The 15001-nt window shown below is 33.4% G+C and overlaps 1 protein-coding gene across 1 annotated transcript in view; it reads left to right on the top strand.

The window, feature by feature from the left end:
- The window catches only part of LOC111058498 (annulin), a 56947-nt gene that overhangs the window by 29452 nt on the left and 12494 nt on the right, over nt 1-15001 (top strand). The window contains exons 6-11 of the mRNA XM_039424272.1: nt 8466-8640; nt 10126-10264; nt 11663-11938; nt 12860-12939; nt 13761-13905; nt 14679-14824. Coding sequence (XP_039280206.1) covers nt 8466-8640; nt 10126-10264; nt 11663-11938; nt 12860-12939; nt 13761-13905; nt 14679-14824 — 961 coding nt within the window. The remainder of the gene's footprint in view (nt 1-8465; nt 8641-10125; nt 10265-11662; nt 11939-12859; nt 12940-13760; nt 13906-14678; nt 14825-15001) is intronic.

The following is a 15001-nucleotide window of genomic DNA, read 5'->3' as shown; positions in this document are numbered from 1 at the left end:
TAATATTTGAAACCATTTCACAATCAGTCAGATCATTTTCAATTCATCTATTAGATTGAAATTATTCTTTATTAGAAAGAAATTCAAATTCATAGAATTGTGTTTTAAAATTCATAAAATTTTTAAATCAAACCAGGCTACAAGAAAATTGACTCCAAATGCTTGTATCTCTTGTAAGCCTCTTCATGTGATCAGATTCCCCTGTGAGTAAATCACTATAACTTTTGGCACACTAAAAATGTTGTACCTACATAAATATCAGAGCCAACCTAAAAGGCTCATCAAAGTTCAGATCAAACCATTGTCCATTATTCTTCTGGTCATCCATCATCTTTTCTTTTCCCCCATCAACACTAACATAAACAATCTCAAACGGTTTAAATTTTTTTTCAATTTCCTGTTGCAAGTTTTGTCCCAAATAAAATATAGATTCTAGCATAACTTCTTTGAGTGAATTTACCAACTTGTTGAATGCTTCCATCTCCATTTTTGATCTTGCTCTTGTTTTCATGCATTACTTTTTTTGTGTAACAAACTTTTAGCACAATTTTTAATGATTCAATCCCACTTCTGACACCAATGTTGTAATAATGTGCTTTTGTTATTAACACTTTATTCATTAAAAGTTTACAATATTGAACAAGATAAAAATGAAATACCACATTAATTTAGAATGCTCATCATAAAACTAATGTTATCTTTTCATAAATTCGTTTCCAAAACAGTCACCTTGACAACCGTGCTCACATGATATCCACGTAGGGCTAGCCTACATCAATATAATAGCCTTCTAAGTCGCTGTTTGACAAGTTGGACATGGGGACCCCAGCTGAGGGCGCGATCAAATGTTATGCCCAGATACTTGTACTGGTGAACTTGTTCTAGAACTTCACAACTACAGCCAGTGGAAGTTGAGTCTTGACATGAGTGAAGTTTCAATACTCTAGGCCCAGGATCTTGCTGGTTTCGGGTGACAATGGGCATGTATTTGGTCTTTCTTGTATCCACTGTTAAGCCATTCAAACCATTATTTAATTCCAGTTACGTCAGTCGTGCATTATTATAAGCCTCTTCCCATTTTTTCCCAGTAGAAATCACTGCTGTGTCGTCTGCAAATAAGAAAAGTTTAATATTAATATTCAACTGAGGAAGATTGTTAATGTAAATGAGGAAAAGAATTGGTCCAAAAGTACTTCTACCCTGCACAACACCATAATTGACTTTCTCCAAGTCACTCCTGACATACTTGATTTGAACATATTGTTCTCTGTCGTGAGATAGCTCTTGAACCACTTCAAAGCAGTTTGTTTAATACCCAACATGTCCAGTTTCAGGACTAATTTTTCCCTGTCAACTGAGTCAAAGGCTTTTGCTAAGTCCAGATAAGCTATTATTAATTTATTTTTCTTCTTTGTGTTATCTGCAATATGTTTTGATAAATTGAAAAACACATCGGATGAATTTTTTTATTTTTGGAAACCATAAATAGAGGTAGTTAGAATATTGTATTGTCTCAAATACTGCATCAGCTGTATCTTAACACATTTTTCAGAATTTTTGAAGTTATGGGGAGTAGCGAAATGGGACGGTAATTAGAGTAGTTATTTTTTGCACCGGATTTATAAATTAGAATTATTTTGGATATTTTTGGATATATTGTCTGGGAATTTACCTGTTAGTAAATTTAAATTCATTAAATGCTGAATAGGATGTATTAGTGAGTGGATGTTATCTTTAATAAGTCTTGCTGGTATGCGATCATGACCAGGGGCCCTATTTCCTCTCATGCTGCCAACCATCTGTCTGATCTCATCTTAGGTAACAGACCGGAGCTTAAACAAAGACTCGACAGCATGATTGAAGTCAAGTACTTCTGGATCACCCAAAGTTGTTATGGTCGAGTCAGCCAGGTGCTTTCCAACAGAGACAAAGTACTTATTGAAATTGTTGCTAACTTCAGAAACACTCTGTGCACAGAATACTCTCCATTTTTGATCGAATTCATTGACAGGGAAAGTAAGTTTTTGTGTAGATCTACCTGATATTTCGTTAACAGTTGATTAGATTTTTTTAGGATTGTTTGAAACATCATCGATTTTGCTTTCATAATAAATGTATTTTGCTTGTTTGATATTGGAGGAATTGATTTTTCAAGTTTATGTTGAAAGGTTGTCTATTCAATTTCTTTTTTAGTTTATCTCGATATCTGATAGATTGTATTAGTCCCATACTAATCCATGGCTTCAATTTGCTATTTTTTGCTGTGGCCAAATTTTTTTTAGTAGGCTATTATCATCTATTGTTTTCTGGATAGTTCCAGAGAAATGGCGCGTAGCCACATTCACATGGTTCTCTTCAGTGACTAGGTCCCGATTCTGCAATGAAATAGCACTTTTGATCCCCTGCCAATTGACTTTAAAAAAATACTCTTGCTTTTTAGTTGGTAACTTTTTTCTAAAAGTAAAATGTATTTTTTTCTATTTGATATTATTTCTAGACAAATGGCATAGTGATCTGTCACAGCAGTTTGAACAATTATTGTGAAAGCATCAAAGGGATTGGGTATTTTAATAAAATAGTGGTCGATACACGCTCCACTGGCTGGTCTGGTAACCTTATCTATACAGACTGTCAATCCTGATTCTCAAAATGTCAATGTATTTTTTCTCTAGCGAGTCTGGAGTAATGCTCAGAGTGTCACAGTTTATGTCCCCGACTAGGATTTGCACTCCTCTACTGCTTTCTGTTTCTTTAAAATGGTTATCTAGTGCATTCACGAATAGAGTTAAGTTAGGTAAGTTAGAGTTAGGGCTTCGATACACAGCAAGGAGTTCACAAGAAGTTCCTCCCCAGACAAAGCAAATGGACAAGCAAATGGCCACACCACCCAGCCAGAGCTCCCTGCAAGTTGATGTGAGTTTGCTGTCTATGTATACAACCACCCCGTCACAATGGTTAATACTATTATAGGATCTGTGGAGCTTATACCCTGGTAATTCTAAAAGGTCACTCTCATGAGACAGCCATGCCTCAGTCATATAATACAGCTAAACTTATGCTTAAGACTCTGTAAAATAATTATAAATTCGTCAATATTTTTTTATAGCTTTTTATGTTCATGTGGATAACAGATAAATCTGCACGGTCACTGGTCCCTATAGATTGAGAAGTGGGAAAATTCAGAGAAAAATCATTCATATCTGCACATACTGTACATGTTCATGTACTGTACTTGTTCATGTGGATAACAGAGAAATCCGCACGGTCACTGGTCCCTATAGATTGAGAAGTGGGAAAATTCAGAGAAAAATCATTCATATCTACACATACTGTACAGTTAATCGGAGCAACATCAATTGCCTCCATAAAATCACACATTATTTAATTCTACTTCTGTGTAGTGTCAAGCCATACCGCCTGCCAACTTCATTCTTTATTCCAGACAAGTGACAAGGCATGCCTTATTCTATAAAAAAAAAACTACCTAAGGCAATAATAAACAAGAACAAAAAAAAACTATTTATTAAGATCACAAAAAAAACAAATTCTATCCAAGACTACAAAGGAAAACAATAACAACGATGAACCTCTTTGTCGGGTACGCGACAAGGTGCCACCCCGACTACTTGACACCCCGACTACTTGTCCCCTTTTAAAACCGGTTTTTAGGGGACAAGTAGACGTGAGCCATACCCGTCTAGTTGTATATCCTTTCTGAGGAGGTGACAACTAGTCGGGGGGGGGAACAACTTGACGGCAATGGTATATTTTTACGAGGGTACAAGTAGTCGTCTACGGTCACGACAATCTATCCCATCGACTCCACTCCACAAGAAATCACCATTCCGGCTGGCTCTTCATTTGAAAGTTGGAAAATGAAGCCAAACTATCAAGTTCTATATGAAAAAGCATTAAGATTCCTAATTTTGATATAATAAGATATTTTCAACATCATGTCTTTGTGAGTGAGCCTCACTTTCTATCTCATATTCACTCTCATTGCCACTTATTTACTATAATATGCCCAGGAATTCGAGAAATAATTTCTCTCCTTAAATATTTGCAGTGATAGATATGGCAACAAGCTACTCTTCTTAATAATCATACTCATAAAATTTGTTTGAACAGTGTCTGTGAGTGTAGAAGACACAGACACAACTTGAAGATTCTCATTGGCCTTCTTATGGTCTGATTGCAATCTGAGCGCAAGTGTATATAAATAATTATTCATCCTCATATTAATTACCAGACTTCATGTAATACCTCAGTTGATAACCAGACTGATAACTTCAACTGCCATATCATTGATGGATGAAAATTTGACTGTCCTAGCATTAGGCTCAATTTACTCGTAAACGGTGCGTCTCACGGGAAAATATAACTGAACAAAATGTGTTTAGAATTGTGTTCTGCATCTGTTCTCATTATAATTCATTTTTTCTGTTTTCGACCAACTCGAAAAATTCTTTGAAGGAAAATGTATTTGTGATTATCAAATACTATTAAATCTAGCACGTATGTACTATATTTATCTACTATACCATATAACCGATCACAACATTTATAGCCCTTAACATTTATATCATTATAGAATGTAAACAAATAACATTTCACTGTAGTAAAAGGAGAATAAATAAAGAGATCGATTTTGAGGTATGTTTGAAAAAAGGAAAATTATGTCACATTTTGAATTGAGATAACTAACTATAAATTATTGATAATAGCCAGCAACTAGCGAGTAATACCAATCATATAATAAATAATATACGAGTAACTTTTGAAATATTAATGTTGGTGAGACACTGTGAAATGCAAGGAAAAACAATATAGGCTAACATTGTAATATAGTAGTCTCTTCTAATCTATGCATTCCTAGGGGGTAGTAGAGATAGTTGATTTTTGTAGTACGGGAAGTTGATACTTCAGTTGATTATCAATGAGGATAACAGACAAATGAATAGATTGTAATATTGTGTTATAGCATAGTCAATAATTTATTACTCCTGCTTCAATTGACTTGAGAGGTTAGCTACGTTGATAGCAAGTGAATGACGCTATGATAACTGAGTTCTGATCATAGAAGCGTTATGTGGATTATAATGAAAATACAAGTGTAACTTACTTTCTGATAATGCGATCAAAGTACGGAGGTGTATTCAAGCTTCTAGATTAAAGCACCTTTATTTATCAGATTAATTGATACCATACCCTATCTATTAAATCAGTTACTACTGTTAATTCGAAAAGTTAGGCTTGCTTCAATATCTTCGTGATATTTTGAAATTTGTCGTTTTCCAGTTTTGGTAAGTAGGTAGCGGAATGATGATCTAATTATTAATTATCCTAATCTCTCATTCCAGCTGGTTCGTGCCCTTCAAGCTAGGAGCTTTTCTTTATCAATTTTATTCACTTTTTCATAGTTATTATTTGTTGAAGTTCTGAAAACCAAATTGACAATGTTATTGATTATAATATATTAGTAGTTGTTGATAAGATGCTGAACGAAAACAGTTTCAAATCTCTAGGAACAGTGAAGTTTCCACTTCCCATTCTCTATAATGAACCACAGTACCAGTTTTATTAGTAATCCATTAGTATTATTGACCGAGCGAAGTGAGGTCTAAGATTCAAGTCGACGGTTTGGCATTTCTCTTAATGTTTAAATGTTTGAATGTTTAAATGTTTATATGTTGCGCATTTACGGTGAAACGCGGTAATAGATTTTCATGAAATTTGACAAGTATGTTCCTTTTTTAATTGCGCGTCGACGTATATACAAGGTTTTTGGAAATTTTGCATTTCAAGGATAATATAAAAGGTAAAAGGAGCCTCCTTCATACGCCAATATTAAGGTGCGTACAGATATACGCGCCGTGAACATGAGCATTATTTCACTTTTAATCAGCTGATGCCAAGCATTTTATATCTGTATTTTACCGTTTCTGTAAAAATACAGATATAGTTAGCTGATTAAAAGTGAATTGCTCATGTTCGTGGCGCGTATATCCAGGACCTCCTAAATACTATTCAGGAGGTCCTGGTATATCTGTACGTACCTTTAGAGTAAAAATCTGGTGTGGCGCACTCACACAACTTTCCTTGCCATTGATAACCTGAAGGCCTGACGCTAGTGTTCCCGAGCATTTCAAGTCTACTATTTAAAGATCTGAGCCAGCTGGTGACAGGACAATAACGCTGGAGACACACGATGTCTGCTATCTTTTCATAGTGAATGATTTAATAGAATCAACAGTGTTGTTGCCAACAGTTCTTTTTGCAATAATTGATATAATCATAATTTCTCGAATTACGAGCTTATTTTCAATTTTAGGTGAAAATGTTACTGAACATTAATTTTAGAGATTTTCATGTTCAATCATTTCCGCTAGAAATTTTTTGTTTAAAGTGTATCCGAAGCCTGATAATTGGGATTCTAGAATCAAACTTTGCATAGATGGGGCGGAGCTCCTGAAATTTTTACAGGTATGGGATTTATGGCAATTGATAGAGCTTATCAATGACTATTTTAGGTATGAATTTGATCAAAATCGTTGGAGCCGTTTTTGAGAAAAACCCTGTTTTTGACAACATTTTAGCCGCCATCTTGAATTACATTTGATCGAAATTGTTCGTGTCGGATCCTTATAGTGTAAGGACCTTCAGTTCCAAATTTCAAGTCATTCCGTTAATTAGGAGATGAGATATCGTTTACACAGACGCACATACACTTACACACACACACACACCACACACACACACACACCACACACACACACACGCACACACACACACACACACACACACACACACACACACACACACACACCACACACACACACACACACACACACACACACACCACACACACACACACACACACACACCACACATACACACCAATACCCAAAAACCACTTTTTTGGACTCAGGGGACCTTGAAACGTATAGAAATTTACAAATTGGGGTACCTTAATTTTTTTCGGAAAGCAATACTTTCCTTACCTATGGTAATAAGGCAAGGAAAGTAAAAATCAGACTATAGATTTATTCATCATAAATCAGCTGACAAGTGATTACACAGATGTGTGAAGAAGCCAGTCTATTGCTGTATTTACATAAGATCTATAGTTTCAATCAGGTACTTGTGGATGAGAATGTACTGCGTGAGGTCTACTGTTCATAGAACTACTAGTTGATATTCTAGACAACTTGGGCCTGATGCACCATCTCGCTTCAAACGGAAAAAGATCAGCTGTTCGTTTAAACCCGGAATAAAACAATCATACCTAAAATTGTGATATTACGCAGGATATGATGCAAATAAAATTAAAAATATGATAATTTATATTCTACCTAATAAAACAAAATATTCACCTTGCTTGAGACTAATAAGATATTAGTATTCATTTTTAGCTGATTCTGCAGCTGAAGCCAACATGTCTCGACGCTAAAAAAGATCTTTGGGCAGCAAAAACTGAAATATTTTTCTTCAAAAAATAATTTGTGGTTTTTTGAAGTAGATTTCATTTGTTTTCAATGTCATTATTCATTTTAAAGGTTAACAGTTGGTTTAACTTTGACAAACTCTAGAAAATATAATATTTTCCATATATATTTTTAAAAGTGAGACAAAGTCACCCCAACCCCTGGTTGATATTAACTCTTTTTTTCATAGATCTTTACATACATCTTTGTTAAAGTAGGGAAAAATATTTACTTTTCACAATGAAAAATACTCTTCAAACATTGCAGAATACAATACAAAATATTGCAAGAGATTTGTTGCAACTCAAGTATTGATTGCAAGCGGTTTAAAATCTCAACTCAAGAATTTGAAACTTTGGATTCATTTGAAAGTTGACTGGACTGTTATATAGAATCTACAGTCTCACTGGCTAAGATAGATGCTTTAGGATTTCAAAAGGATCGAACCAATAAATTGAAGAGGTGTCGCTATGCATGTAAATCAACTAAATCTTATTCACCAAATACAACTTCTTCTAGTTCAAGATTATAAAAATCAATACAGTGGATGTAGCATTTGAGGCTGTATTTATCGAAACACATACTCCATTATTATGAGCAACATTTTTTTTAATTGAGTCTGGAACTGCAATGGTGTACGGCATTGAAGCAGTAGGCTAATCTGAAGCAATAAGTCCACAGTCGATCGTCCTCTGGAGTTTCAACATTTGAAATAATTACTTCAAATATATGGTATCATTAGATGCACGTTTTGTATTGAAAAATACTTGAATCGCTTGAATACATTAAACACTCGTAAATTGCTAATAATTACGTTCAAAAAAGGTCTGTATGCTTGAATTTCTATCTTATTTTCATGAATATTAATTACTTATTAATCTTTACGGTATCAGCTCTATTTTTTTATATTCCACTCGTTTTTATAATATTTTAAAAAAATTGAAGTAACCCCAAAAATTATTCAACTATAATAAATTGCAGGTGAACTCCCCAGATGATTACGGAGTTGTGATGGGAAACTGGTCGGCTGACTTTGGTGGGGGAACTCCCCCCTCGAAGTGGGTCGGCAGCATGAAAATCATACAGAAGTTCTTCAAGGACAAGAAACCAGTCAAATATGGACAATGTTGGGTGTTTGCTGGGATCATTTGTACCGGTGTGTTGTCAACTCAACTCAACGATCTAGCCTGTTATATTTATGAAACCAACATTTTCATCGTGGAATCTCTCTATGATTGGAAGGAATTTGAAGTGTCAATTCCTGTGTTCTAAAAAAAAATCAGTTTCAGGACTTGGTAATTCACCTGTATTAAGAAAGGAGAATCAAAATTTTACAGCCAAATGCTAATGAAAATCTTCAATTCAATTGAAGATAATGTAAACCTCCACTTGTGGGAAAGACTTTAAAATAGAAGGTATTGAAGTGGTAGCGTGACTTCCACATGTGATATCAATGTTTTTACTACTGCTTAAATAACAGGTTTCTATCCTAAAATAAACTCTCGGCTTAAAGAATGATCAGGAATTTATTTAAATTTCAACATTTGAAAGCAACACTTTGATTACAAAAATAATACTCTACGTTGGTCTGCCCAATTTTTCAATTATCACTGTCTCTCATCCATTTTAAAATAAAATAAACACACACTCAATATATTACCATTTCAATTTTGTACCCATTACAATAGCATTTCATATATCATTGTCAATTTTAAATTAGCTTAGGTGTTATAATTGCATTTTTTATATTAATAGAATCTTATTGTTATTGAAATACTTTTGTATCCTCTTGTCAAACAAAAATTATGATACGCTTTTTTTTATTGATAGGCTATCTTGATTTTGTCGTCTATCTTTCCATCAATTGAATCATTCAATGATAAATCAATTTTGGATTCCATCACGAACTACTCTTATTTATTAATTCACTTGATATTTTATAAATTAACGACTAGCAGTCTATTTTTTAAAACTAGTAGTAGGTTTAAAAGTTACTCACTTGGACAACGTGAGCCGTTAGAACCAGTGGCGGATCTACGGGGGGGGGGCTTTCGGGCTCAAGCCCCCCCCAAAACGCCTAATTTTTTTTTTTTGTAAGAATGTAAATTTTATACAAATATAATTAGTTTAAAGCTGGTAAAGTATATTCATTGGCAAGAATGACCTAATTCCACTACTACGTCTTCAATTGTATGATATCCGTTAACGTTTTAATACTTTGTTTAATATCTTAGTTACATTTACATTGCCTGCCCTTCATTATTAAATAAATAAACAAAACATCCTGAAAACTTTTACTGTGAAACACACGTTTTTACTCCATAAAACTTCAACAATTAACTTCATTAAATGTAAGCCCTTTCACAAAATTTTCCCCTGTTCAGCCCCCCCCCCCAAAATAAAATTCTAGATCCGCCACTGGTTAGAACTCGTTGTTCAAGTGAGTTATTTCATGACTTGAATCTAGCCTATTGATCTTAATTGATCATAACATTACCGTATGCGATTTTTGTTGAAGTTAAGATAATAACCATTCTATTACTTGGTCATGAACAGTCCTCAAAAGTATTTTACTTGATTCATCTGTATCATTAAAAAATTTTTCAAATAATAATGAAATTTCAATTAATTTTGTTGACAGTTTGCAGAGCTCTAGGAATCCCTTGCAGGGTTATTACAACTTATGCTGCTGCTCATGACACTCAGAATTCGCTGACAGTGGATTATTTTGTTGATGAAAACGGATCAGTGATGGAAGAATTAAATAGCGATTCTATATGGTGAATAAAACATTTAATCATCAAAATAATGTTATAAGCCTACCAAAGTATGAAAAGAAATAATGTGGAGAGAGCCTATACCCTATACACCACTTGTTTTCCCAGGGGCTTTTCATGGATATTGTACCGTAACTATTGTCAAGAAATCAGGAACATAATTTTTTACTTTACCAACATAATGTATCAGCCATTCCACTCTTATTCCACAGTGATATAAGCGAATAAATAGATAACGACAATTATAATTGAGACTTTGAAGTACAATAATAATTAATAATAGGCCTATGCCTAATCTGTAATGTTCAAAGGTTTATCATCTTGGAAATAATTATAAAAATTGCGAGACCAAATTATAGTGAATTGGAACACTCTTATACTAGCTCAATTTTCAGTAATGCAGGCGAAAGTAGGTCTAATTTCTGATTTCAATAAGACGTACTGTATTGAAATTAGCAAAAAACATTGAACATGGAGCTCGCCTCTCCACTGTTTGTCGAAGTTGATAAAGAAAGATATTTACCTCTCACCTTAGATAGGCACATATAACTGATTGGTTCTTGTGGAATTAATCTCGGTTAGAATTTAACCGGCTTTTGTGCAACCGGCACACAGTCACTAACTTTTTGTTATAACCTTGACATTTCAACAGGAATTTAATAGGAGATAGATATGGCACCTATTTTCAAAATAAATGGCTATATGTCATTGTTTTTTTTTTCAGATTAAGTCATTTAATCATAAATTATACAATTAGCTGTATTGGCTGAGAATTTTTAGTAATTTTTTTGTCTTTTGCAGCTTTAATATAATAAGATTATAGTCATTAGATTATCATATTAGCATTTTTAGTTGAGCATAATATGCATATATGATAATCTAATGACTATAATGTAATATATTATGACTATATGTGATATAATTTATGATTGAATGACTTAATCTGATGAAAACAATTACATAGAGCCATTTATTTTGAAAATAGGTGCCATATCTATTTCCATTTGATTACTGTTGAACTGTCAAGGTTATAGTAGACAAGAAGTTAGTGATTGATTGATTGATTGATTGACTGCCTTTATTAAAAGTCAAGGCAGTGACTGTGCCGGTTGCACAAAAGCCGGTTAAATTTTAACTGTGATTAATTCCACAAGAACCAATCAGAGAAGCCGTCTTATCAAAAAGGCCTTCTCTGATTGTTTCTTGTAAAATTAACGACGGTTAAAATTTAACCGGCTTTTGTGCAACCGGGCCTGTGTATTGCATAATTCTTTTCAACATCAATTTATCAATATATACATTCAGTTTTTAATCTTCAATATTTTCATGTACAGGATTTTTATTAGAGGTGGCTATATAGGTGAGCCACATTGAATGTACTTCATGACAATATTTTCCCAGGAACTTCCACGTGTGGAACGAGGTTTGGTCGTCAAGACATGATCTGGGCGAAGATGATAAGTATGGAGGCTGGCAGGTGATTGACGCGACGCCGCAAGAGCTAAGTGAGGACATGTTCCGACTCGGACCAACGTCGGTGGCGGCTGTTAAAAATGCCGAAATACTCAGACCTTACGACACAGCCTTCGTCTTCTCAGAAGTTAATGCTGACAAAATATTTTGGAGATATGCAGGACCGTCACAACCCCTCAAACTTCTCCGTAAAGATATACTTGGGTAAATGTAGTTGTATTTATTGATGTATATACCAAACTCAAACATAATAAACATTAATAAACTCATTAATTCAGACCATTAAACCTCATTATAATGTCAATTAATGAAATTATTTCATAAATAATATGAGTTATTATTTCAAGAATTATGCTGTAAATATACATTGCATGTTTTCAAAAAGTCAAATAAATTATTAGAATTATGAGTATCAGGTTGCTATGTGTTTAATACGTATGGCGTTGCTTGAAGATTGATGTTCATTTGAAGAAAATTCTATCACACTATATATATATAATTTCCTGTTCTCAGAGTAATTCGCAAATATCGATGTATAAAATTATTATGATTAGATTTGAATGAAATAACATAATTTTTTTCTATAATACTGGCAAACAGCAGAAGAACCGCGAAATTGTAGGATAAGGTGGAACATTGAGCATGTACCGTACATAAATCTCGATCCACTAAAGGTATGAGAACATCAACAAGAATAGTTGTAAGCATTTTATTATATTTCAGTTATAACAATATTTACATCAGACCAGCTTCTTAATAAGTTCGGTTTGCTTGATACAAATTTTGCAATTCTGGTAGCTTCACTCCCAGAAAATCATTTTTGGCCACACAAAAATACAGAAATCTTCCAACATAGGAGCAGCATTCTCAACACATGGAACAGTCACCTTAACGAATACGTCTCTAGCACACCATCAAATCAGGTTGCAGTATAACATATATTAAAAGGTAACGACCATCACCTGGTTTTATTTATAATAATTATTTATCATTGTTTTATATATTAATTTGCTGGTTTACGTGTATACTAAAATTAATATAGATACATGTTGGAACTCACTCTACATAGTTTTGAAATTCTCCTGATAAATCAAATCCGTTTATTCATTCAATTGATTTTTTCAGAATTGGTCAATGTATAAGTACTAAAGCTGTTGGTAAATGGACTAGAGAAGATATCACCGAAAACTACAAACATGCTGAAAGTAAGTTCAAGCTCAAACGATTCATATTTTATGTTTTTATCAAATCAATATATATTTTGTATCGTGATGTAGCCTAAAACAAAAAATCAGACAAGATGCTCTATTTCAATAGACACAATAGACTTTGACTGTTCATAGCGCGTTTGATACATGTGAAGGCGCCTCATGCAGTGCAATCTCAAATGAAGATTGCCTTGCTGCATCCTATATGATGCTCTGCTGTCTGTAACACATTCGGCGCTAGGATGTCAAGAGAAACTTCATCTACAGTAATTAATAAAAATCATGTTCTATGCAATGCAGCACTGTGCATGGGTCATATTTGCTGTGCGATCAGCTTCAAGTCAAGCACAAAACATAAATTATTTCCTTCAGACCTGATAGAAGAAGAAACGTTCATGGAATTATTAATTTAGAGAAGTGTCGGTTTATTTTTTTAACAAAGTAATATTTATTTAAGAATAATATAATTTCTAACAAAGTTTTATTTAGAAATAAATAATTGCTCTATCAGTGAACTACAGTACTGTTACACAACTTATTTTTAATCTTGTCAATTATGGTAATAATTTTCTGAGAATTTCAGATTCTCGTGTATCCTACTATACCATAGATATTATCAAACATTTATAAAATTACCAAGTGATGAGACATGTTTCCACATTTTCACTTGGCTATCCAAGTCAAATTAATTATTATTTTCAGATTTTTAAATCTAAAATCTAGAAGTTTTGAGAGTGATTGTGTTGAAAAATATGATTATTATGGTAAGATGATTTATATTTAGATGGTTGATTAGTTTGTTGATTATTTATTTCCAGAAACTGAAACAGAAAGAACAAATATGTTGAAAGCTTTGAGGCAGAGTGAAAGCTTGTTCAGCAGGTATTACCTCAATGAAGAGTTCAATGATATCAAATTCGACTTCAAGCTATTAGATGATATTGTTATTGGTCTACCTTTCAGGTGAGCTATCTAATTCAATATAAGTGACTTATAATTTCATTGAATAATCAAATTTCTTTAACTTATTGGCTCTTCTCAACAGTCCTTTGTGGACTTACTTTGAGTACACTGAACGAAGATAAACATTACATTAGGTGCTGGTTGAACATGATTAATTTTATAATTGAATGAATAATATTATAAGCGAAAATGGAAGCTCATTTCGAACTTCAAATTTGATTTGCTTGAATTCTAGGATATATTCTTTTCACATAATTATCAACTTCGGCCCAATAAACTTTATCTCCAAGAAATGCTTGTTCTACCCTTGTAGATTATAAAAGTAAAAAAAAAACAAGATTTAAACATACTACAACTGTTACTGTGATAAGCTAAAGGAAAATGAAGAAATTGATTGAATTATATATTTACAACATTAAATTCATGATCAGAAAATTTAATAACTGGTTGGAAGCTAGCTTGGTGGAGGTCAGTTCAGGAATAAATTGACCTAATTTTCTTGATTTTCAAGACATTGTTATTCTACCCTTGAAAGCTTATGTTGAGATAATTCTGTATGGAACAGCATTGCTTCCATAGCAATCTTACTGTGATGAATCGTTTGGATTTGTAAATCGTGAATGAATCACTCAATATTGATTTTTTACATAAGTGTAGGCCTACAGTATCCCTTCAACTTTTATGATTTCATCGTCTTCAATCTTCCATCGCCTTCCAAATTAACAGTATTTCCCTCATCGTTTTATATCATGTCATAACTCTGATCATTTCAGTGTTATTCTATCAATGAAAAACAAGAGTCGATCCACAAACTATTCCATCTCTATTATTCTCCGAGTGGACACAGTGATCTATACTGGTCGCATCAAGGACTCTGTGAAAAAGCAGAGGTTTGAGAAGGTTGTCAAAGCCGGGGAAGGTGAGTTATCAATCCATAGCATATTTTCAAAATCCGATTTGTGAGAATTCGTTGGAAAATGTTTGGCTTCTCTATTTTTATCAATTCTATTTACAACTCATGTGGAAAAATATTTATCTTAATAATTCATCATAAGAATGAATATGATACATTTATACTTGTCAGTGGTCTACAATC

This window comes from Nilaparvata lugens, chromosome 3 (assembly GCF_014356525.2).
Source record: "Nilaparvata lugens isolate BPH chromosome 3, ASM1435652v1, whole genome shotgun sequence".
Taxonomy (NCBI): Eukaryota; Metazoa; Arthropoda; class Insecta; order Hemiptera; family Delphacidae; genus Nilaparvata; species Nilaparvata lugens.
Note: the sequence above shows the minus strand (reverse complement) of the source record. Positions and strands in the feature narration are given on the sequence as shown.